The sequence below is a fragment of the Trifolium pratense genome, linkage group LG5 (assembly GCF_020283565.1).
Source record: "Trifolium pratense cultivar HEN17-A07 linkage group LG5, ARS_RC_1.1, whole genome shotgun sequence".
Lineage (NCBI taxonomy): Eukaryota > Viridiplantae > Streptophyta > Magnoliopsida > Fabales > Fabaceae > Trifolium > Trifolium pratense.
The window spans coordinates 17,189,418-17,212,695 of record NC_060063.1 but is presented as its reverse complement, the minus strand read 5'-3'; the positions used below and the strand labels follow the sequence as shown (position 1 = coordinate 17,212,695).

The 23,278-nt window shown below is 37.5% G+C and overlaps 1 protein-coding gene across 9 annotated transcripts; it reads left to right on the top strand.

Annotated features, from left to right (window-relative positions):
• The first annotated feature begins 221 nt into the window (after window positions 1–221).
• On the top strand, window positions 222–21,369 carry LOC123883637 (ribosomal RNA-processing protein 8-like). Of its 9 annotated transcripts, XM_045932531.1 has the most exons (11): window positions 236–841; window positions 956–1,103; window positions 1,202–1,398; window positions 13,273–13,334; window positions 14,293–14,344; window positions 15,001–15,115; window positions 19,548–19,642; window positions 20,400–20,506; window positions 20,600–20,714; window positions 21,054–21,098; window positions 21,177–21,369. In XM_045932531.1, the coding sequence occupies exons 3-11, from the start codon at window positions 1,345–1,347 to the stop codon at window positions 21,246–21,248; spliced, it is 717 nt and encodes a 238-aa protein (XP_045788487.1). In that variant the 5' UTR covers window positions 236–841; window positions 956–1,103; window positions 1,202–1,344; the 3' UTR covers window positions 21,249–21,369. The 9 variants fall into 9 exon arrangements, 8 of the variants coding, with proteins under 8 accessions (XP_045788492.1, XP_045788488.1, XP_045788487.1 ...); XM_045932536.1 differs by lacking the exon at window positions 956–1,103 and having other exon boundaries at window positions 222–841; window positions 1,316–1,398; XM_045932532.1 differs by having other exon boundaries at window positions 231–1,096.
• The last annotated feature ends 1,909 nt before the right edge of the window (window positions 21,370–23,278 follow it).

Below are 23,278 nucleotides of genomic sequence, written 5' to 3'. Positions count from 1 at the left end.
GTCTTTCGTTACGGAGGCGAACTGGCCGTCCAGCGGGTGGTACGGCGCGTAGTCCATTGGTTGAGCGTTGTTCTCTGCCACGTGCTCCGGAACCTGGTGGTTGTTGACGTCAGCCATTGATCGCAAAGTGGTTGTTTTGAAGGAAGTTTTTGTTTTTGGTTTGGGAAAATGTAACATCCCAACTTTAATTAATAGAGAAATATTAATTAACGGAAATTATCATAGACAAATTGGAAATAGTGAGTATAACTTATCACACATAGCTAACAATGACTAGTGGAAACCACATATTACTAACAAAGGATCAAGTGGGACCTACACTCTTGCTTATAACCACACAACCATATGACTAAACCATCCATTCATTTCCACTTCCTGAGAAGGGAAAAATCAGAAAACAAGCTCTCTCCACTTCTCTCTCCCTCACGTTCTACCACCACCACCACCAAAAGCTCTATCTTCATCTCCAACCACCTATTCACATCAGAAATTTAGCATGCAATTGAGGAATCAGCTTCATAAGTACTGCATTAACCAAGATAAAGTCTCAAACACTACCCCTTTCACCTTCCTCTCAATTGTAACTCGCCCAAATCTCCACCAAACATGTTAGTAATGCACTAATTCCTTGATTCTAGACCTGCGCACCTCTATTCGGAACTTGTAGCAGCAATGGGTAGTCCTAAAACACAAGAATTGATGAAAACAATGAAGGATTAGAGAGGGACTGTTATCGCAGGTTTGCCTAGCGAATCGGGCTTCTCGCTTAGCGAGGAGCAGCAGAACAACTTGCTTCTGCATGTTGCTGTTTCCATTTCTGCCCAGCCACTCTTGATTATCGGTAAGAAAACTCAGAGCTTTGTTCCTTTCCTTAAAAGAATCTGTACATTCTTTGATGTTAGAAATTATCATTAATTCCATTCTTGGTAATTACATGTGGTTTATGTGGAGAAAGAGGCTTGGTTAAATAATTGGAGCTAAGCATGGATTTAAAAGTGGAAATCAGAACCACTATAGAGGAAAATGGAAGCTTAAGAGCAAGATTCAAGGTCTGGGTTTGGAAGAAGCAACCAAATTGAAGGGATTGATAATCAAGGTACATGGTAAGGAATTCTGCATAAATTCGTATGGACCTACTGCTAGTAATATAGTCATAACTGTTGCCGTATAATCCAGATTTGAATGGTTGTTGACTTTTCAGAATCGGGACGAATTTCCCTACAGTTTGAGTATCCCTTTCATAGGTTTTGGTTTGGTAATGAGGTCTGGAGATGCGTTTAAAGATGGGGTCTGATGCTGTGATTTTTGGCTGCGGGTTTCTACGTGTTTAAGTCACACGAACTGATGCATAAGTGTGGAATCTCGAATTCACTCAAGGATTTTCATCTACGGATTGAGGTGGGTTCCCTTAGAAGCTCAACCTTCATGATTAGTTAGTACCTTAGTTGCCCAAAATATATGCATGACAATATTAGTTTAGAAAGAAAGTTAAGTTACTTCCCGTAAATTATGATTTGCATGATAACATTAGGATTTAGGGTGAATTAGTGTATGAGAGGAGCTTAATCCCAAAGTTCTTCTCCATTTTAATCATTTAATCTATTATGGTGTGCACAACTATTAGAAAGAGGGATTGTAGGCAAATTTATGCATAGTTTACACAAAACAGAATGCTGAATTGGTATCCTCTCTAAGTGAGAATAGCAGATCAGTATCCTGCAGAATCTTTTAAAATGCATATGCTTTCACTCTTTTTAGATCCCTGGCTCTTTTAGATATTTTCTGTGGATACTATAAGTACATTAAATAATTAGAATGTTAATTACACGTTAGGTACATGATAATCAGGACAAGTTAGTATTAACCCGGGAGGGAATTCATGGGCAGGATAACAATCAGGATTATTAAGTTAAGTTTAAGAAAGTCAATCAATTATGGTGGTTACTTATGTACCACGTTATGGGATTCGTTAGAATCCAATCATGTTATGATTGTGAGCTTCAGCCGTGTCGATGTACATTATTATCGCAGACGGACATGTCGGGCCTCTGAGACCGGCTCACCTCAGAGTGTCTTTGTTATGAATAAAACGAACAAGATATATAATTTGTGTTACACCTTTATGTATTATGTTATGAAATTATGTTATGTAAATCATGTTCAGAGATTGACTATCAGGATCAGAGAACTATTAGTTCGTCAGTTGCCCCGGTATAGACACCAATAGTAATTGGGTAGTAGGAATCCACTGAGACGAAGTGACTGTCTCATCCCCCACTTATTTGATTTCAGATAAACAGGTTGATCAAGATATCATGGTCTACAAGCATGGAGTTCAGATACTTGGATTATGCTAGTTAAGCTGACGTCATGTTATCTTATATTTGTATAAGATTTAGTTTCTTTATGTTTTCAGTTGTTAGCTCAATTTAGTATTAATCTCTTGGATTTTGTAATCCTATTCATGTATTCGGACAATATGTAATGAAAATTTAATGTTTCCCGATTCAGTTATATACACTCTTATCGATATTCTAGATAAATTGACATGGGGTGTTATAGAAAACAGGGAAACTAGATCCCCACAGACGGCGCCACTAATCGTGTTGACCAGGAGAATGCGACTGCGCCGGCGTTGAAGGTGGTTGAAAGCATTGAAGTTGGTTGAAACCCCTGTTGAAGCGGAGAGGGGTTGTGTACCTGCAAGCACTCCGACGCTCAAGTCAGTTTTGGTGTGGAGTAGGTTTTCTTAGCTAAATTATGCGTACCTTGTGAATGAAGTGGAGTCATATATATATAGCCTCCAGCGCAGGGCCAAGGCCCTTGATGGCATTAATGGCCATCAAGTGGCTGCCGGAAAACGGCTTAGAGCCTTGATGTGCAGTAAATGCTCATCATTCCGGTTTACGGCCGTTACGATACGCAGGAGTATCAGACCGTTGGAGTGTCGAGTAGCTCTCGCGGGCTCTTCATGTTAAGCTTGCTCGGGACGTATTTGTTCGACCCCCTCTGTTGCTCGAGCATCTAAGCTCGACCCAGAACAAAGAAAGATAGAAATAACAAAGTAATTGATCATTTCTATAGTTTGGATGAGAAGATAAATAAGGAAAGAGAGAAATATAATGGTCAGTTGTAACGACCCATTTTTCGTATTCGTATGTTTTATTAAATGTTATTTTATTTATTAATTGGCTTTTATTATTTTAGTGAGCGACGAATAATTATTTAGCCGAGCGTAAGATATTAGACGCGAGAACCTTTGTTTTGGGCTTAATGGGCGTGAGAGGCCATTTGGGCCTAAGCCACTTGGGCTTGGTTCATGACTTTTAGGGAGAGGTATATAAAGAAACCTTGTCATGAGACTTGGCTCATTTCATGACTTTTGTCTTAGAAGCAAGAGCAAAACCATAGAGCAAGGGCTAGGGTTTGATCAAGAGAGAAAGCTTGAGCAAGAGAAGGCAAGGAATCATCACCAAACTTAAGGTAAGAGATTAGAATTCATGATTCTTGAGTGGCAAGGAGAGGGGAGATTGTCTATGTCTCCATTCCCGAACTCTCCCACTCAATTTCTTTTAGACTTTTGATTAAGCTTTTGTATGTGAGTGTGATGTTCTTCATCATCACTTTGTATGTGTTAATCACTAGCTTGATTTCATGAAAAATATGTATGTGTTTGGATCATGTTGAAAAAGTTTATGAAAGTTACTTAAAACCCAAGAAATTGGCATGATTTTGATTGTTTGAGGTATTTGGATGTTTGGAAGGGATGATTAATGTTCCTTGATACCATATATGCTTGAAATAGCTGTTTATAAGAATTTATAACATGTTTGAATGAATTTTTGAGTTGATTCAAGGTTAAACCGCCTTATTGAAACTCAAGAACAGATATTTTTCTGGTATAGTTCGCTAAGCGACCAGGAGTTCGCTGTAGCGAACATGTTCGCTGAAGCTCGCCAATGCTCGCCATGAGCAGGTGACTTCCTGGTGAGGTTCGCCATGTCTCGCTGAGGCTTCGCTTAGCGAAGGCCTCTGTGACAGCAATTTTTGTTGATGTTTGTAAGTGTGATTAGGCACTTGTAACATGGTTTAAGGGTATCCTTACATGATTGTTGATACATGTTGATACTGTTAATGCTTATTGTTAATCGTTATATGATTGATAAACGTGTATGCAATAAGTTGTAGCTTAAAGTGAGCAATGTGATGTTTTGGCATTAATTTGCAATGTTAAGTGAATGTGTTAGGATTGTGTTCCCGCATTCATAAAAGAGTAGCTTCGAGCTTGTGAATATCATATGGTTGATATGTGCATACATACATGCATTCATGATTGTATGTGAACATTGGAAACTTGGGTTCCAATAACGAAAATGGATTATGTGTCCATAATGAAGCCGAGGATCGGATTAGATGAATCCATGAGTCCAGAGCTGCTATCCAACAGGATATAAAACTGTGTTGGCTTATCCAAGGGAGATAAGATGGTTCGGTAAGTTCCGACATATCCAGCAAGATATAAAACTGTTCTTGGTCCACCGTTGGTGAGACGCCTTGGTACCACATGCATTTAGTCATGTCTAGGGATGGCATGACAGTGAATTGATTGGCATTAGATTGCATTAGGGTATATGCACATTTACTTGGTAATCGTTATGTGACATTACTTGACTGGTTTTGACGTGTTTGCTGTAAGTAGCATACTAGGTAAATTCCTATGTATTTAATACTGTAATTGTATGGAGTGAGTTAGAATATGTATGATAGTTCGAAAGTGTAAGGCCTTTCTTATACTCGTATGATATGCGATTATGTTTTCTAACTCTCTGCTTTGTGTTATTTGCTGGACCTTTGGGGGTTCAGATATTCAGGCTGAGGACTGTGCCGACGATTAGACTGCTGTTTTAGCTTGGTGTTGAAGTACCTTTTGGTGAGGAGACTTAGCATAGATTTCTCCTTATAGTGCTAGCTTTTGGCTAGAGTTTGTAAATAGTAAATGCTCTGGTAATGTAACATCGAGTCGGGGGGTTACGCTTGGATTTCATCGTATATCGGTGTTACCTTTTTGATATGCTAGTTCTTGTATAAGTGACATCCTTAGGGATGAATATGGCTTATGTATATATATATGTATATATATGCATGCTTGGTGTGATTGAATCCGCTGTTGCTTTTCATGTTAAACTTCATGACGCTCTGTGTGTATGCTTGTGTTTTAATTACCGCGTGGCACTCTGCCTTTACACTTGTTAAAAAGTTTTTAAAATTACGTTTTTAAGGGTAGTATGGGTTAGGGTGTTACAATAGTGGTATCAGAGCAGGTCGGTTCGTGTGAACCAATTAGGACTTTTCTTTTCCCCGTATGAGCATGTGTAGGGAACACTGTTAGTACTTTCTAACGTCTAGTTGTGATTCGTTCAGGAATCATGGCTGCTGCGAGAACGAATGCCCAGATTGCGGAAGCTTTGGCCGCACTCACCAACATAGTGGTTAGAGATCATCAACCTGGAAGAGAGGTAGAGATGAGGTTGGAAAGGTTCATGAAGCAGAAACCGCCAACATTTACCGGAGGTTACAACCCGGATGGAGCTCACAAGTGGCTGGAGGAACTTGAAATAATTTTTGAAGCAATGGATTGTTCCGAGGAAGGGAAGACAACCCTTGGGACATATGTGTTGCGTGAGGAAGCGAACGTGTGGTGGAAGAACGCCAAGTTGAGGCTAGGACCCGGTGGTATGGCTATACCATGGGCAATGTTTAAAAGAGAATTTTTGGTTAAGTATTTTCCTGTTGATGTGAAGAATAAGAAGGTGGTGGAATTCATGGAGTTGAAACAGGGAAATATGACGGTAGCTGACTATGCCGTCAAGTTTGAGACTTTGTGTGCGTTTAGTCCGCATTACAACACTTTGGAAGCGGAGGACGACAAGTGTGTGAAGTTTGAAAGTGGTCTACGCCCGGACATTAAACATATGATTGGATTTTCACAGATAAGGGACTTTGCGACCCTTGTGAACAAGAGTAGGATTTGTGATGAGGATGGTAGAGCTAAGGTGAACTACTACAAAGCTGTGAACGACCGAAAAGGGAAAGGGCAAGAGCGCGGAAAACCTTATGACAACCGCGGTAAAGGGAATACAAGTGGTGGTAAGAAGCCGGTGAATGGAAGTTGTTACAACTGTGGAGAACGGGGTCATATGTCTTATGATTGCCCGAAGAAAGGGGATAGGTGTAAGAATTGTGGAAAGCTGGGTCACAAGACCGAAGTGTGTAGGACAAAAGTGGTGTGTTTCAACTGTGGTGAGGAAGGCCACAAGAGTACGACTTGTAAGAAGCCCAAGAAGGTGATGGGCAAGGTGTTTGCTTTGAGTGGAGAGGATGCTAGCCTTGAGGACAATCTCATTAGAGGTACGTGTTTCATCTATAACACTCCTTTAATTGCGATTATAGATACGGGAGCGACGCATTCTTTTATTTCTTTGGATTGTGCGAAGCGTCTTAGTATTCCTTTAACGGATATGACGGGTAGGATGGAAATAGAAACTCCTGCTAATGGTTCAGTGATTACCCGACGAGTATGTCGTAACTGCCCCGTAACCATTTTTGGTAGGCACTTTGGTATGGATTTAGTGTGTATTCCACTTAGTGGTATGGATGTAATTTTTGGTATGAATTGGTTAATCTTCAACCGAATTCATATCAACTGTCGTGAGAAGGCCGTTGTTTTTCCGAAGCCGGAGGAGAACTTGCATTTGATGAGCGGGAAGGAAGTATCGGAAGCGTTGAAAGAACATGCCGAGATGTTCATGATGTTTGCATCATTGAAACTCGAAGGAGGAGTTAAGATAGAAGAGTTACCGATCGTTTGTGAATTCCCAGATGTGTTTCCGGATGATATATCTGACGTGCCTCCAAAGCGAGAGGTAGAGTTTTCTATCGACCTAGTACCTGGAACTAGTCCGATATCGATGGCGCCGTATCGAATGTCAGCGTCAGAGTTGAATGAATTGAAGAAGCAACTTGAAGAGCTGCTTGAGAAGAGGTTTGTTCGGCCGAGTGTTTCGCCATGGGGAGCGCCGGTATTGCTTGTGAAGAAGAAAGATGGAAGCATGAGATTATGTATAGACTATCGTCAGTTGAACAAAGTGACGATCAAGAATAAATATCCACTTCCGAGGATAGATGATTTGATGGATCAACTAGTTGGAGCTTGCGTGTTTAGTAAGATCGATTTGAGATCTGGATACCATCAGATTAGAGTGAAGACGGAAGACATACCTAAGACTGCATTCAGGACGAGGTATGGGCACTACGAGTATTCAGTTATGCCGTTTGGTGTGACCAATGCACCCGGATTTTCATGGAGTATATGAACCGAATTTTCCATTCATTTTTGGATAGATTCGTGGTGGTGTTCATCGACGACATTTTGATTTACTCAAAATCCGAGGAAGAGCACGAAGAGCACTTGAGGATTGTTTTGCAAGTCTTGAAGGAGAAGAAGTTGTATGCCAAGTTGTCAAAGTGTGAATTTTGGATGAAAGAGGTGAGTTTCCTGGGGCATATAATTTCAAGTGGAGGAATCGCGGTAGATCCTGCGAAGGTTGAAGCTGTGTCACAGTGGGGAACGCCGGAATCTGTTTCAGAGATTAGAAGTTTCCTTGGTTTAGCCGGTTATTATAGAAGATTCATCGAAGGTTTTTCGAAGTTGGCTTTACCGTTAACCAAGTTGACGAGGAAAGATCAAGCGTTTGTTTGGGATGGTATTTGTGAGAAGAGCTTCCAAGAGCTCAAGAGAAGATTGACTACTGCACCCGTGTTGATTTTACCTGATGCCAAAGAGTCGTTCGTCGTGTATTGCGATGCTTCGAAGTTAGGACTTGGCGGAGTGCTTATGCAAGGGGGTAATGTGGTAGCATATGCTTCAAGACAACTGAAGGTTCACGAGAGGAACTATCCAACGCATGATTTGGAGTTAGCCGCAGTGGTGTTTGCTTTGAAAGTGTGGAGACACTACTTGTATGGATCGAGGTTTGAAGTGTTTAGTGATCACAAGAGTCTGAAATACTTATTCGACCAGAAGGAGTTGAATATGAGGCAACGAAGATGGCTCGAATTCTTAAAGGACTACGATTTTGATTTGAGTTATCACCCCGGAAAAGCCAATGTGGTGGCCGATGCATTAAGTAGGAAAACTTTGCATATGTCATCGTTGATGGTGAAAGAGTTAGAGTTGATTGAAGAATTCCGAGACTTGAGTCTTGTGTGTGAGGTTACTTCTTCAAGTGTGAAGCTTGGAATGTTAAGATTGACGAATCCTTTTCTGGAAGATATTAAAGAACGTCAGAAATCGGATAAGAAATTGATGGAGAAGATGGTACTCATCAATGAAGGCAAGGAGACCAATATCAAGATTGACGAAGGTGGAGTCATGAGATTTCAAGGAAGAGTTTGTGTACCGGATGTACCCGAATTGAAAAGAATGATCATGGAAGAAGGTCACAGAAGTGGCTTGAGTATTCATCCTGGAGTAACCAAGATGTATCAGGATTTGAGGAAGTTATTTTGGTGGCAGGGAATGAAGAGGCAAATTTCTGAATTTGTTTATTCATGCTTAACTTGTCAGAAATCGAAGATTGAGCATCAGAAGCCGTTTGGTTTGTTGCAACCAATGTTTATACCAGAATGGAAATGGGATAGCATTGCAATGGATTTTGTGGGAGGTTTACCGAAGACCAAGAAAGGTAACGAGGTGATTTGGGTAGTGGTAGATCGTCTGACGAAGTGTGCTCACTTCATTGCTATCAGGAAAGGTACTTTGGTGCCTAAGTTGGCCGAGATTTATGTGGAGCAGATTGTGAGGCTACATGGTATTCCAACAAGTATTATTTCGGATAGAGATCCGAGATTTACTTCCAGATTTTGGGAAAGCTTGCAAGAAGCTTTAGGAACGAAGTTGAGGTTGAGTTCAGCGTATCACCCTCAAACAGATGGTCAGTCGGAGAGGACGATACAATCCTTAGAGGATTTGTTGAGAGCGTGTGTTTTGGAGCAAAACGTGAATTGGGATTTTTGTTTGCCGTTGGTAGAGTTTACATACAACAACAGTTACCATTCTAGTATCGGAATGGCACCGTTTGAGGCTTTGTATGGGAGAAGGTGTAGGACACCTCTGTGTTGGTATGAAACTGGAGAAGGTGCAATTCTTGGACCAGAGATTGTACAAGAAACAACAGAGAAGATTCGGATGATTCGTGAGAAGATGAAAGCGTCTCAGAGTCGACAGAAGAGTTATCATGATAAGAGGAGGAAGGACATTGAATTCCAAGAGGGGGATCATGTATTCCTACGAGTTACATCGACTACTGGAGTAGGACGTGCGTTGAAGTCAAGAAAGTTAACATCGAGGTTTATTGGGCCGTTTGAGATTTTGAAGCGAGTTGGGAAAGTTGCGTATAGGATTGCATTACCGCCATCATTGGCGAATTTGCACGATGTTTTTCATGTATCACAGTTGCGCAAGTATGTGTCTGATCCGACACACGTGATTGAATCGGACGATGTTCAAGTGAGGGATGACTTGACCATCGAGACTGTGCCTTTGAGAATCGAAGGAAGAGAAGTGAAGAGGTTGAGAAACAAAGAGATTGCATCCGTGAAAGTCGTGTGGGGAGGACCAGCTGGTGAGAATGCAACGTGGGAGCTGGAAAGCAAGATGAGAGATTCTTATCCCGATCTGTTTCTAGGTAATTTCGAGGGCGAAATTCTTTTAAGGGGGGTAGGATTGTAACGACCCATTTTTCGTATTCGTATGTTTTATTAAATGTTATTTTATTTATTAATTGGCTTTTATTATTTTAGTGAGCGACGAATAATTATTTAGCCGAGCGTAAGATATTAGACGCGAGAACCTTTGTTTTGGGCTTAATGGGCGTGAGAGGCCATTTGGGCCTAAGCCACTTGGGCTTGGTTCATGACTTTTAGGGAGAGGTATATAAAGAAACCTTGTCATGAGACTTGACTCATTTCATGACTTTTGTCTTAGAAGCAAGAGCAAAACCATAGAGCAAGGGCTAGGGTTTGATCAAGAGAGAAAGCTTGAGCAAGAGAAGGCAAGGAATCATCACCAAACTTAAGGTAAGAGATTAGAATTCATGATTCTTGAGTGGCAAGGAGAGGGGAGATTGTCTATGTCTCAATTCCCGAACTCTCCCACTCAATTTCTTTTAGACTTTTGATTAAGCTTTTGTATGTGAGTGTGATGTTCTTCATCATCACTTTGTATGTGTTAATCACTAGCTTGATTTCATGAAAAATATGTATGTGTTTGGATCATGTTGAAAAAGTTTATGAAAGTTACTTAAAACCTAAGAAATTGGCATGATTTTGATTGTTTGAGGTATTTGGATGTTTGGAAGGGATGATTAATGTTCCTTGATACCATATATGCTTGAAATAGCTGTTTATAAGAATTTATAACATGTTTGAATGAATTTTTGAGTTGATTCAAGGTTAAACCGCCTTATTGAAACTCAAGAACAGATATTTTTCTGGTATAGTTCGCTAAGCGACCAGGAGTTCGCTGTAGCGAACATGTTCGCTGAAGCTCGCCAATGCTCGCCATGAGCAGGTGACTTCCTGGTGAGGTTCGCCATGTCTCGCTGAGGCTTCGCTTAGCGAAGGCCTCTGTGACAGCAATTTTTGTTGATGTTTGTAAGTGTGATTAGGCACTTGTAACATGCTTTAAGGGTATCCTTACATGATTGTTGAAACATGTTGATACTGTTAATGCTTATTGTTAATCGTTATATGATTGATAAACGTGTATGCAATAAGTTGTAGCTTAAAGTGAGCAATGTGATGTTTTGGCATTAATTTGCAATGTTAAGTGAATGTGTTAGGATTGTGTTCCCGCATTCATAAAAGAGTAGCTTCGAGCTTGTGAATATCATATGGTTGATATGTGCATACATACATGCATTCATGATTGTATGTGAACATTGGAAACTTGGGTTCCAATAACGAAAATGGATTATGTGTCCATAATGAAGCCGAGGATCGGATTAGATGAATCCATGAGTCCAGAGCTGCTATCCAACAGGATATAAAACTGTGTTGGCTTATCCAAGGGAGATAAGATGGTTCGGTAAGTTCCGACATATCCAGCAAGATATAAAACTGTTCTTGGTCCACCGTTGGTGAGACGCCTTGGTACCACATGCATTTAGTCATGTCTAGGGATGGCATGACAGTGAATTGATTGGCATTAGATTGCATTAGGGTATATGCACATTTACTTGGTAATCATTATGTGACATTACTTGACTGGTTTTGACGTGTTTGCTGTAAGTAGCATACTAGGTAAATTCCTATGTATTTAATACTGTAATTGTATGGAGTGAGTTAGAATATGTATGATAGTTCGAAAGTGTAAGGCCTTTCTTATACTCGTATGATATGCGATTATGTTTTCTAACTCTCTGCTTTGTGTTATTTGCTGGACCTTTGGGGGTTCAGATATTCAGGCTGAGGACTGTGCCGACGATTAGACTGCTGTTTTAGCTTGGTGTTGAAGTACCTTTTGGTGAGGAGACTTAGCATAGATTTCTCCTTATAGTGCTAGCTTTTGGCTAGAGTTTGTAAATAGTAAATGCTCTGGTAATGTAACATCGAGTCGGGGGGTTACGCTTGGATTTCATCGTATATCGGTGTTACCTTTTTGATATGCTAGTTCTTGTATAAGTGACATCCTTAGGGATGAATATGGCTTATGTATATATATATGTATATATATGCATGCTTGGTGTGATTGAATCCGCTGTTGCTTTTCATGTTAAACTTCATGACGCTCTGTGTGTATGCTTGTGTTTTAATTACCGCGTGGCACTCTGCCTTTACACTTGTTAAAAAGTTTTTAAAATTACGTTTTTAAGGGTAGTATGGGTTAGGGTGTTACATCAGTAATCGTAAAAAACAAATTTCTCCATATTACGAGAAATTTGTGTGTTAATAAGTGAAATAAACAATTTTACAATAATACCCTCATTCAACTAATTTAGGAGGGTGTATTCAATTAGAATTTCAAGGGATTTTAAAAGACTTTTTTATGATGACAAAATCTCTTGGTATTCAATTAGGATTTTAAAAGTCTTGTGGTATTCAATCAAGACTCTTTACAACTTACAAAAAGTCTTGTGGTATTCAAAAGTATTCTAATTTCGATGGATTGTTTAAAAATTGAGGTGTTGGATTTGTGCCTAGATTAGACATTCTTTTCATTCAAATCATATAAAATTTATGTCCAATTTCTCTTATATCTCTCTTCTCTCTTATTTTTCACTTCACTATTTCTTTCTTTCCTATCTCTTTGACATCCAAACATAGTCATACTATGTCGTAGCAGAATCACGATGTTTTATCCAAAAATGCTTGGATGAAATAATATCTTTTAACTTAACCAAAGTTCGTGTTTGATTTATGATTTGAATTTGTCATTTATTTGAATCGCACAATTTTCTATGGATGGATCTCAACCATTAATTTTAAATCCATCGGTCCAAATTACATGATTAATTGATCTCATCGTTCCTCCCTCCCTCCCTCAACGGAATTGGATCCTATGAAGTCAGCAACCATGCAGTCAGGCTGTAGTCAGAAGTTGCTAACCGTCTGATCAAAATTGAACGCATAGATCTTGTTGCAGTTTTAATTTTCTAAAATATTAAAGTTTCTGACTTTAAATTTAAACCGTCTGATCTCAATCAGACGGACCTGATTTTGCTGACTGCATATCTTTGAATGCACTCAATCTGCATCCCTCCCTCAACCTCTATTATTGCCAACACCTGACTGACACTGAAATAGCCTCCACAACGTAGAATTGAAATCAGGGATTTGGAATATATTACCCCCAATGCATGCTTTTCATAAATAAATTCGTCATAGTAGAGAAAGTAAAGAACCCTAGGCCAGTAGAAGCACACAATTAAAATCGTGAGAATGAACAACAAAAAGCGAACGAGACGACACACCAAAAATGATTCATCACCACCTTCTATTACTAACCGTACAAACTCGAATCAACCCTCCAAATCTTCCAACTTTCTTCAAAAGGTATACCCAAAACTCAACTTTTATTTATTTATTTTAAAACTCGGTATCCGGTTTAAGGACCGACTAATAATATGAGGGATGTACGGACTGATCCAACATTCCAAGTGGCACCGGTAGGGTATTTATTTATTTATTTTTGCTTGTTGGATAATTTTGCAGATGCGAGCAAGATTATCTGGAGGACACTTTAGGATGATTAACGAGAAGCTATACACTTGCACGTATGTTATTGCTGCAATTTGTATTCTTATTGTGATTTTTGAACTTGAAATTAAGACTTTAGTAGCTCTTTTGGTAATAAAAAGTATCGAATAAGATAGTTGATAGTATATGAACTTATAGCCCATATAGAATAATGCTAGCAACACACTCTTTAACAAACACACTTCAACACACTCTCTTTTATTGGTTGAAATTCACATGGGTCCCATAAAAAAATGTGGACCCATATAACTTTTATGGGACCCATATAAATTTTAACCAATAGGAAAGAGTGTGTTAGAGTGTGTTTGTTAAAGAGTGTGTTGCTAGCACTCCTCAGCCGATATATGATAAGCTATAAGCTACGTGACAGCGGGTAAACTATCCAATTGAATTTGAAGTGTTTGGTGAGATAGACTAACAGTTGAGTTAATTGATAAATATAAAAGGACATTTTGACAAAAATAAAACATTGAGTCGAAGTCTAATGAATAGTCATCAACTCCTAATAAAGGACCTTTTATTTTATGGGTCGACAGGCATTACATTACAAACATATGATCATTATGCTTCAACCGGGTAATACTATTCCACCACTTAATTAGTATTTTTTTATTTATTTATTTTTATTTCAATTAAGCCTTTAGGGTAAATATGAGAGAAAAAATTATATGCTTTAAACTCGTGAAAGAAAGGATATTATCAAACAACTTCACTTTAATCATAAGTTCATAACGCTATAAGCTAGCAATTTGGCTTTGCCAAACTTATCCTTAGAGGAAGTTGAGAGGTTCAGCGTGGCTTCCTTTATGTGGTTTGGGCAGTGAATTAGGAAGGAGTGCTGTTTCTTTATAATTTTTGGATCTCATTATTTCGCTGGGATTAGACTACTTGCTTAGATAGACATTATTTGGGTGTTTATTTTTGTAATTCTTTTTTGGGTTGACAAGAGTTAAGGATCTGTCATTTTCTTTTCAGTGGGAAGGAGGCGCTTCATTATTTCCGTGAAGATTCATCTCTATTTAACTTGGTAAGGGTTTGTTTACACGGACTTTTTGTTTTGAATCAATTGTCATTAGACATGACTTACATAAGATATAATAGTGTCGCTTGATTAGTGTGTGTTACTGATACGAAAGTAGGAAAAGACTTATGTTTTCATATAGTTTTATTGATTATCTTGTGATGGCACTCAAATTGATCCTCCTTTCTTTATGTTAAATAAATATCCAGAAATGTGCACATTAAGTAATCAACAACCATCCACGTAGCTAACTAAACTGACGCATGTTTTTTTATTCTGTTTGAACTACGTGCATATCTAAGTACTTAACAGTCATAGATATATAAGATGCATTTGGAACAATGGCAAAACATTGAACTTCTGAAAAGTTATAAGAATTTTAGACTTGTGAGGTCTAGTGACTTGAATTTGTAGCTTAAACAACAAAATCCACATTGTTAATGATAAAATCAGTGTTAAAAATGTAATCAAAGAAATCAGTGTTAGAATTCGCCAAGCAACTTATAAGATATGTTTAATGAGTATGACTTGCAAGACCAGTGACTTAGCTTCATATCCTCTTACATATTATATTAGTCTATTAGTAATTTAGCATGTATTGTAATTGTTTGAATTGCTCATTTTTATTGGCCGTCTCAATTGTTTTTCATTTATCTGGATAGTATCATGCAGGATACAAAACACAAATGTCTAATTGGCCAGAACAGCCAGTTAATGTAATTATTAAGTGGCTGAAAAAACAGAGTCCTTCTTTTGTTGTTGCTGATTTTGGCTGTGGTGAGAGTTTACTTTATCTTGCTGTTCATTATATCTCTTACATAGTACCCATATTTGGATTGTTCACTGATAGGACTCGATCTCGATTACGATTAAACATTGATCAAGTAGTAAAATATAGAACAAAATAAAGTGTTATATTGAATATCTCATAGAATCAAGGTGATTCTATGGCTGAAATTACAGTAGAAATAGAATGATAAAATGCAGAAAATGTAAAGATAGGCTAGGTAGTTCGAGACACCTAGAATCTCCCAAGTAGAGTGACTACTAAAATAATTGCCTAATTCCCTACTCAACATTCTTTCATCTTATAACCATCAGATCTAGATCTACTTTTCCTTTCCTCACTAAATAAGGAAACATTCTTATAAGGGAATGATTCGCTTTATCCCTCTGCCCACGTTTCCTTTTATAAACCATGTCATAACTATCAATACCTCCCCCTTCAAAATTCTCCTTGACCTCAAGGAGGAATCTAGAAAACTCTTTTCTCATCTTGCCAGCTAACTCCCAAGAGTTTTCAAATTTAGGCAATCCTTCCCATTTGACTAAAACTTCCACTTCTCCTTGGTCGTTCCTTCGAGTATCTAACGCTTCAGGTTCTGGTTCCAGCTGCGACTCCTCGTTCAAACCAGTTGGTAAAGGTTGGAAATGATTCCTTCTTCCATAGACCCAATTAAGCAAGCAATAGTGTTGAAATTTAGGGAGTTTAGGTTAAAGAATAGGAGAAACTAATAAGGAACAATAAAATATTATTGATAATAATGTCAATAACCCTAATTACAATATTTACATTATTTACATTACTATTTACATGACTAAAATAGTATGACTACCTTGGTATTTATAACCAAGTGAATAAACTTAAATCTAAACTAAATCCCTTTATTATAGGGCTAAGAATAAACAAACCAAATCATAGAGATATTTTCTCAACAAATAATATAATATTTTCTATATTCTAACACTCCCCCTCAAGCTAAAGCTTACTAAGCTTTAAGCTTGTTACAAAATTAACCCTAAAAATAAATTAAATCCATTGATAGCAAGCCATAAAGAGCAGCAATCAAAGAAGTAGTAAAGCAGCGACCGAAGAGATGAATCCATATCAAATTAAGTAAAAATGTCCGGTATCACAAACGGGGTATGCCCGCGGATTAAGGGAAAACAAACGGGGTATGCCCGCGGATTAAGGGATCACAAACGGGGTATGCCCGCGGATTAAGGGATAACAAACGGGGTATGCCCGCAAATTAAGGGATCACAAACGGGGTATGCCCGCGGATTAAGGGATCACAAACGGGGTATGCCCGCGGATTAAGGGATCACAAAACAGGTAATTAGGCCACCAAAACAAGATCAAGAGAGACTGATGATCAATCTTGGGAAAAAACGGTGGTTAAAGGTAAAGGATTCATGGAAAATTGGCATGTGACTGCATGTGTTAAGTAACATATCAATAAGGGTTAGAAAAGAAAGCAAAGGGGTAAACAAGAACCACAAAGGTGTGGAACAAAATAAAAATAAATTCTAATGACGGCTAGGGTTTATATGAAAAAAAGATAAAAAGGTAAAGTGAAGAATAACCAAGAATTAATTATTCTCGGGAGAAATTGCAGCCGAATTATGTTTCAAGGTGGATACCATGGCTCTGATACCATGTTGAAATTTAGGGAATTTAGGTGAAAGAATAGGAGAAACTAATAAGGAACAATAAAATATTATTGATAATAATGTCAATAACCCTAATTACAATATTTACATTATTTACATTACTATTTACATGACTAAAATAGTATGACTACCTTGGTATTTATAACCAAGTGAATAAACTTAAATCTAAACTAAATCCCTTTATTATAGGGCTAAGAATAAACAAACCAAATCATAGAGATATTTTCTCAACAAATAATATAATATTTTCTATATTCTAACAAATAGATTGAAAGAGAATTTTTCCAATAGCATTCACAAGCAATTTTAGCCATAAAAACATTGAATTTTCCTGGGTCCCATGGTATTATCCTCACTGATGAATTTAATACCACCATTTTCACATTGGCTAAATCAAACAACCCCTCTAGGTAGCAAACACTGAGATTCCAATCAAACATTAAGAATGCTGCTAGAAATTTGTCACCCAAATTAGAAACTTTCACACTGTGCTCATCATTGGCATGTTCTATAGTCCTTTGTAACAATTCATACCACACAAGAAAATTAGAAAATACTATAGTTGCAAGAGCCAGAGTTTCAAAGATGACATAATCCTTTTCTATCTCAAAAATTTGTAAAAGTGGATCAACAATAGTATTGAACAAGTTAAAGTTTCCCTTTGTTGCATACCCACAGAGTGTAGAATCTTTATCTATATTCAATTCATATGCACAGGAGCACAAATGTTGCAACTTGACCCTATTGTCTTTCATAAGGAAGTGGTATTGAGTAAGTAAAACCTCAGTTGAAGACACAAATGGTTGTTTGATGATGAGAGAAAGACTGATGATGAACATTGACATCCCATTGTTATATTTTTGGGCTGCTGTGAATGTCCTAATTGACACTCCAATTGTAACTAGAGAAACCACAATAATTGAAAAGGTTTTACCATTATTGGCAGTAATGTCTCTCCCATGTAATGGGTGTGGAACTGTTATCCAGTGAGCAGCACAAATTAACCAAGTACGAATATCAAATTGAATCTTTTGCAGTCTCTGGTGGCATGCATCAGCTGCATCGAAATAATCTGTCAATGACCATACAATTCTACAGGCAATTATGATTGCGAACCCATCAGATTTTGTATGATCTTGATAACAACTCCCACTTGCCCAAGAAACATGACCATATTCTTTGAAGTATTTGAAAAACTCAGCGTGCATCCCTTGTTGTGCAAAGTCATTAGTCCATGAGTTCCAAATTGATGATTTTGGCAACACCTCTTCAATTTCCATCCATGGCCACACAACAACAATTCTCTCAACTTGTGTCTTCAAATTGAAAATTACAGAGGGCCAATCTTTTAAGTTCCATATTTGCCTTCCATGGAAAATCTTAAGCACAAAAGCACAATCAACATACATGGAATAGGTATTAAACATTGTAAGCACTTCCCTATCATGAGTACCCTCTGGAGGTACTTCCATCTTGCCAATTGACACACGCAAATTTGCCTCCGTTTCCTGATGTCCCTTTCCATTCTCGGAATCGCCCAAATCCGGCGGCTTGGGCGGCGGACATCGCCGCGGCAGTACGGTCTCCGGTTGACCACAGTCTAACGGCTCTGACATCTGTGTCGGAACATTTTGGATTGGTGTTGTTTGGACCTCTCCGATATCGACAAGCATATCCGTTTCCGGAAGTTTTGATGGTGGTGGAAGCGCCGGCAGTTTCGGAAGTTCCTGCATGACTCCATCCATGCTCTGCATCTCAGTTTTTTCTATTCGCCCTTTCCGATCTGTCAATTCCGGCTCTAACAACAAATTTGTCAGAATCTTCAAGGACGTAGAACTAATTCCTTCACACCTGATTGTGTGGTTGCTTTCTTTCTCCTCTACCGTTGTTCCCTGTTGCTCTTTCATCTCCATCATGCTCACGTAATCATCTCCATCAAACTGTGACACTAGTACTTCATCAATGCTCGGCGGTGGTTCCGGCTGAAACTCTGATTTGTTGAGGTGAGTTTCGTCTTTGACGCCGTAGAATCTCTGATCGTTACCACCATTAGTTTGTTGTGGTTGAGATCGTGAATCCCACGACCACGTGCTATTATCACTCCATTCCTCCTCTTCGTCGTGGTACACTCTTCGACGATGGCGGTTACGACGATGTGGAAATTCCTCCTGAATCAACTGTTTAATCTGTTCCAACGTGACCTTAGGTTGTGCTTGTAGCTCTAGAACCAACTGACGAAGCTGCTCAACTGCAACTTCAGCCTTGCTCATCCTCTGTTCTAACGCATCAACACGTTTCTCTATTCGATGATTGGATTTTGGATTGTAACCGAGGCTCTGGATACCAATTGATAGGACTCGATCTCGATTACGATTAAACATTGATCAAGTAGTAAAATATAGAACAAAATAAAGTGTTATATTGAATATCTCATAGAATCAAGGTGATTCTATGGCTGAAATTACAGTAGAAATAGAATGATAAAATGCAGAAAATGTAAAGATAGGCTAGGTAGTTCGAGACACCTAGAATCTCCCAAGTAGAGTGACTACTAAAATAATTGCCTAATTCCCTACTCAACATTCTTTCATCTTATAACCATCAGATCTAGATCTACTTTTCCTTTCCTCACTAAATAAGGAAACATTCTTATAAGGGAATGATTCGCTTTATCCCTCTGCCCACGTTTCCTTTTATAAACCATGTCATAACTATCATTCACCGCTACTGTTTTCATGTTTCTGTTGCATTGTAGGGGAAGCGCTCATTTCCAAAAGCTTGAAGAATACCGTCTTCTCTCTAGACCTTGTCTCCAACAATCCTGTTGTAATTGCTTGTGATATGGCAACTGTAAGTTTTGCTTGTTAGGCTAATGTACTGTGTATGCATTAGAGATTAAGTTTAAAGCATTGGAAACATCACGGTTATGTAGAAAACAAATGAGTTTTACCATATTTTGGCATTTATTTCAGTAGGGTGTTTTTTTTTTTTTTGGGAAAATAATTATTATATGATTACCTATTTTTTGGGTGTATAAAAATCTCAACGAATTGGGCTTGAGGTCAGTGTTATCAATGGTGGATTATGGCGGCCAGCCAACAATCTGCCATATAAACATGGCATTACATCTTATAGTGGAAACATGGTAGATATAATAGGTGTTGCGCCATGTTGCAGCACTGACACAAAATTTGCCATGCCATAATGCAATGTTTGTGCCATGGTGGAAATTTGACAACACAACTTGAGTTTTTCATCTTCATTTTCTTCTGGTAAAATATTGTGCCTTACCTGAAGTACAGCTTTTATCGATGCGATTGTACTTATATATTGAGATACATTAGCAAAATCATGAAAGGCTGTTTTTAGTGTTCTACCATTCTAGTTAGTGTAATTTTGGATAGTTTCAAGTAGGTAGTTATCTTTAGTAGAAAAAAAAATGTACAAGCTAGCTTCTGGACAAATTTTAATTACACGAATTTCATAATAATAATAATAATATTTGAAGCACAAAATGGAGAACAATCTCATTTTATTATCATTTTTTTTCTTTCTAATAATTAGATTGCTTACAAGAGGACATGCTCATTTTGTAAATTACTTGCAGACTCCACTAAATTCCTCAGCTGTTGATGTTGCTGTGTTCTGTCTTTCATTGATGGGAACCAACTATCAAACTTACCTTGAAGAAGCATACAGGGTGCTTAAGCCAGGGTATTTTTTTTTTTTTTGTAATGAATTAATATTTTTTAACCCGGCATGCTTTCCTCGTCTCGTCAGAATCTGACTGATCGTAGTTATGAACAGCGGCTGGCTCTTGATAGCTGAAGTGAAGAGCAGGTTTGATCCAAATAATGGAGGAGCAGACCCCGAGAAGTTTTCAAAGGCTATTTCTGAGTTAGGATTTAACTATGTGAAAAGGGTATGAGAATGTTTCATTTCATTGCCTCTATAAGACAGCTATAACTATAAATACTAGCGTGCAGTCCTCCGCTTTTGTAGATCATTTTTCTTCTCTTGTTTTCTCTTTTTACTTCCCTGTTCTCTTTTCTTCCCGGTCCAAAATAAGCAATGAAAGTTACAAAATTTTACGTGGTTATTTTTAAACAATTTTTTTTTGATTGAGTAAAGTCGTGTAAAATTGTAATTAAGAATTTAAATGAAGGCTAAAATTCAAAGAATAAAAGTTGCACCAAAACATAATATCCGCTTTAAATATATATAGTGTTTGGTAGTGCTTACTGATGTTTAATCATTGCAGGACGTATCAAATAAAATGTTTATTTTGTTTTACTTCACGAAAAAGGTATATAGCTAATTAATTGCAATGTTATTCCATTTTTCTTGTTTGCTGCTCTCTGTTGTATTAGCTTTTTGTGTGTAGGTAAAGCAAAATTCTAAAGGGAAGGAAATTGAATGGCCATCACTTAAACCTTGTTTGTACAAGCGTCGTTGAGACTATGATCATTATTTTAGTTTAGATTTTTATACACTATTGTTATATGGACGAAAGTCAATCAGATTTCTTGTTAGCATGGCTAGTGAATCACAAAAGCTCTTGCACTATTTACATTCAAGGTTCATCCCAAATTTATTCTTGGATTGAAAGGCTCATAGGATTTATTGAATGAAGAATTTTGAGGAATTTTGCATGTCGAGGATAGTACTATATATCTTATAGAACAGAGAAATTAATAGAAGGCAGAAGAGTGGTTTCAAGGAAGGGATTTTTTGGAATAAAGTGGATTAGAGGCTAGAATATTAAAAGAGGGAGTGTAGTTAACAATTCCTCCTTGAAAATTTTAAATATATGTTCATAATTAGTGTTCAAAACCAAACTGGTTTAGGTTACAGCATGAAAGGATTTTGCGCCATTTTGTAAGGTTTTTGTGTTTTTTTATTTCATCTTTAATGTATTTTACAATGTTGTCATTGGTTACATTTGCCCATTCTTCACATCTCCCAATATAGATAAATCACCCAGTTTTCTGAGTTTATGTTTGCGGATTCAACTACTTGTTTTAGATAAAGCCATTGCATTGTGAATTTCAATTTCTAGTTCTAAGGTTTTCAATTTGAGAACCAAAGAGGAAGAAAGAAATGGGCATGATGAGAATACTAAGTGAGGAGTCATTTTAAAAATATTTTTGTACATCAACAAGATGCTTATATAGTAAATGTTCTAACATGGTTCTGTTCTGTGGTCAATATGTATGTTATGGGTGCGAGGGTAGGGTTGTAAGTTTTTTTTTTTTTGTTTTGTATATAGACGAAATGATAAAGTTATCGTAAACTCACATACATAAGTGAGTGAGTCGGAGTTCGAATCTCAATCATGATGTCCAGCCTAGCAATTGCGGCAATTTTTTATAAGCTAGGACTTGTGGACGAGGGTTGTAAGTTTAGTACATGTGAATACACATCATTTTAGATCTTGAGAAAAGTTTAGTGCATGTTAAGTATCATATAGTGCAATCATAATCATAAAAACTCTAATTGGAATCACTGATATACTATTCATACATGTTTTGGTATTAGGTATATCATCGGTGATGAATCTATTAGCAAGAACGTGCCGTGGTTGAAGTTTGCGATTCTATTTTGCACGCACTTCATGAGGCAAGCCAAGAACACTATTGCAGACAACAGTTCTACGAGAATTATATCGTAAGCACTTCTATTTTAAAAATGATCATCATAAAAATAAAAAAAAAAACTTAAATGCACTTTTGGTGCTCCATTTTCAATATGTGAAGTTTTAGTCCCTATTTTAAAAACAATTTTTTTAATCTCCCTATTTTTATTTTTTTTAAGAAATTGGTCCCCCACTCTATTTTTGAGTTATTTTTGCTGATGTGTCATAGTCAAGTGGTAAGAATTATAATTGTTGACGAATTATAATTGTTGTCAATGTATCTTCATATTTTGAAGATGTTATAGGATTATCTCGCAAGTGAAACTTATATGATTAAGAATTGCATGAGCTATAGTAATTTCCTTCTTTTAAACTTAGTGTTTGTGTAAATTTTCCGAGTGGTATTTTGTTCTTTTGGATTACTATGATATTGGTATAAAAATTTTATTGTCATCTTACGGTGGCTAATTTTCATTGAGAAACCTATGAGACACATAAGGTAGATTCTCTCTTTCAAACAATTTTTTTTACGCAAAAGCATGTATCAAACCCCTTAGAGCACCATTATCGGTGCTTTTTGAATGTAAAGGAACGGCTTTTGTCAGAAGCTAATGGATAATCCAAATAAATCAAACATTGCTACAGTGCGCTTCATTGTTTTGTTTGCCAACGGTCTTTATCTGACACATGATAAATGCAAGTTATGCAACGGCTATATTGTGTGTATTTAAAAAATTTGAATCATTTTTTGTATAAATAGATATCTCACTTCATTATTTTTTTCATTCACATCTAGTCTTAACTATTTATTCTATCTCTTTTAAATTATTTTTTTCACATTTAATTTGACA

Bases quoted from the DNA above. Each gene is read 5' to 3' on its own strand.
- LOC123883637 (XM_045932528.1), top strand. From the start codon at position 13,000: ATGAACAACAAAAAGCGAACGAGACGACACACCAAAAATGATTCATCA. The intron at 19,643-20,399 runs GTAAGTTTTGCT...AATTACTTGCAG, and splicing joins TTGCTTGTGATATGGCAACT to ACTCCACTAAATTCCTCAGC. The intron at 20,715-21,053 runs GTATGAGAATGT...TAATCATTGCAG, and splicing joins GATTTAACTATGTGAAAAGG to GACGTATCAAATAAAATGTT.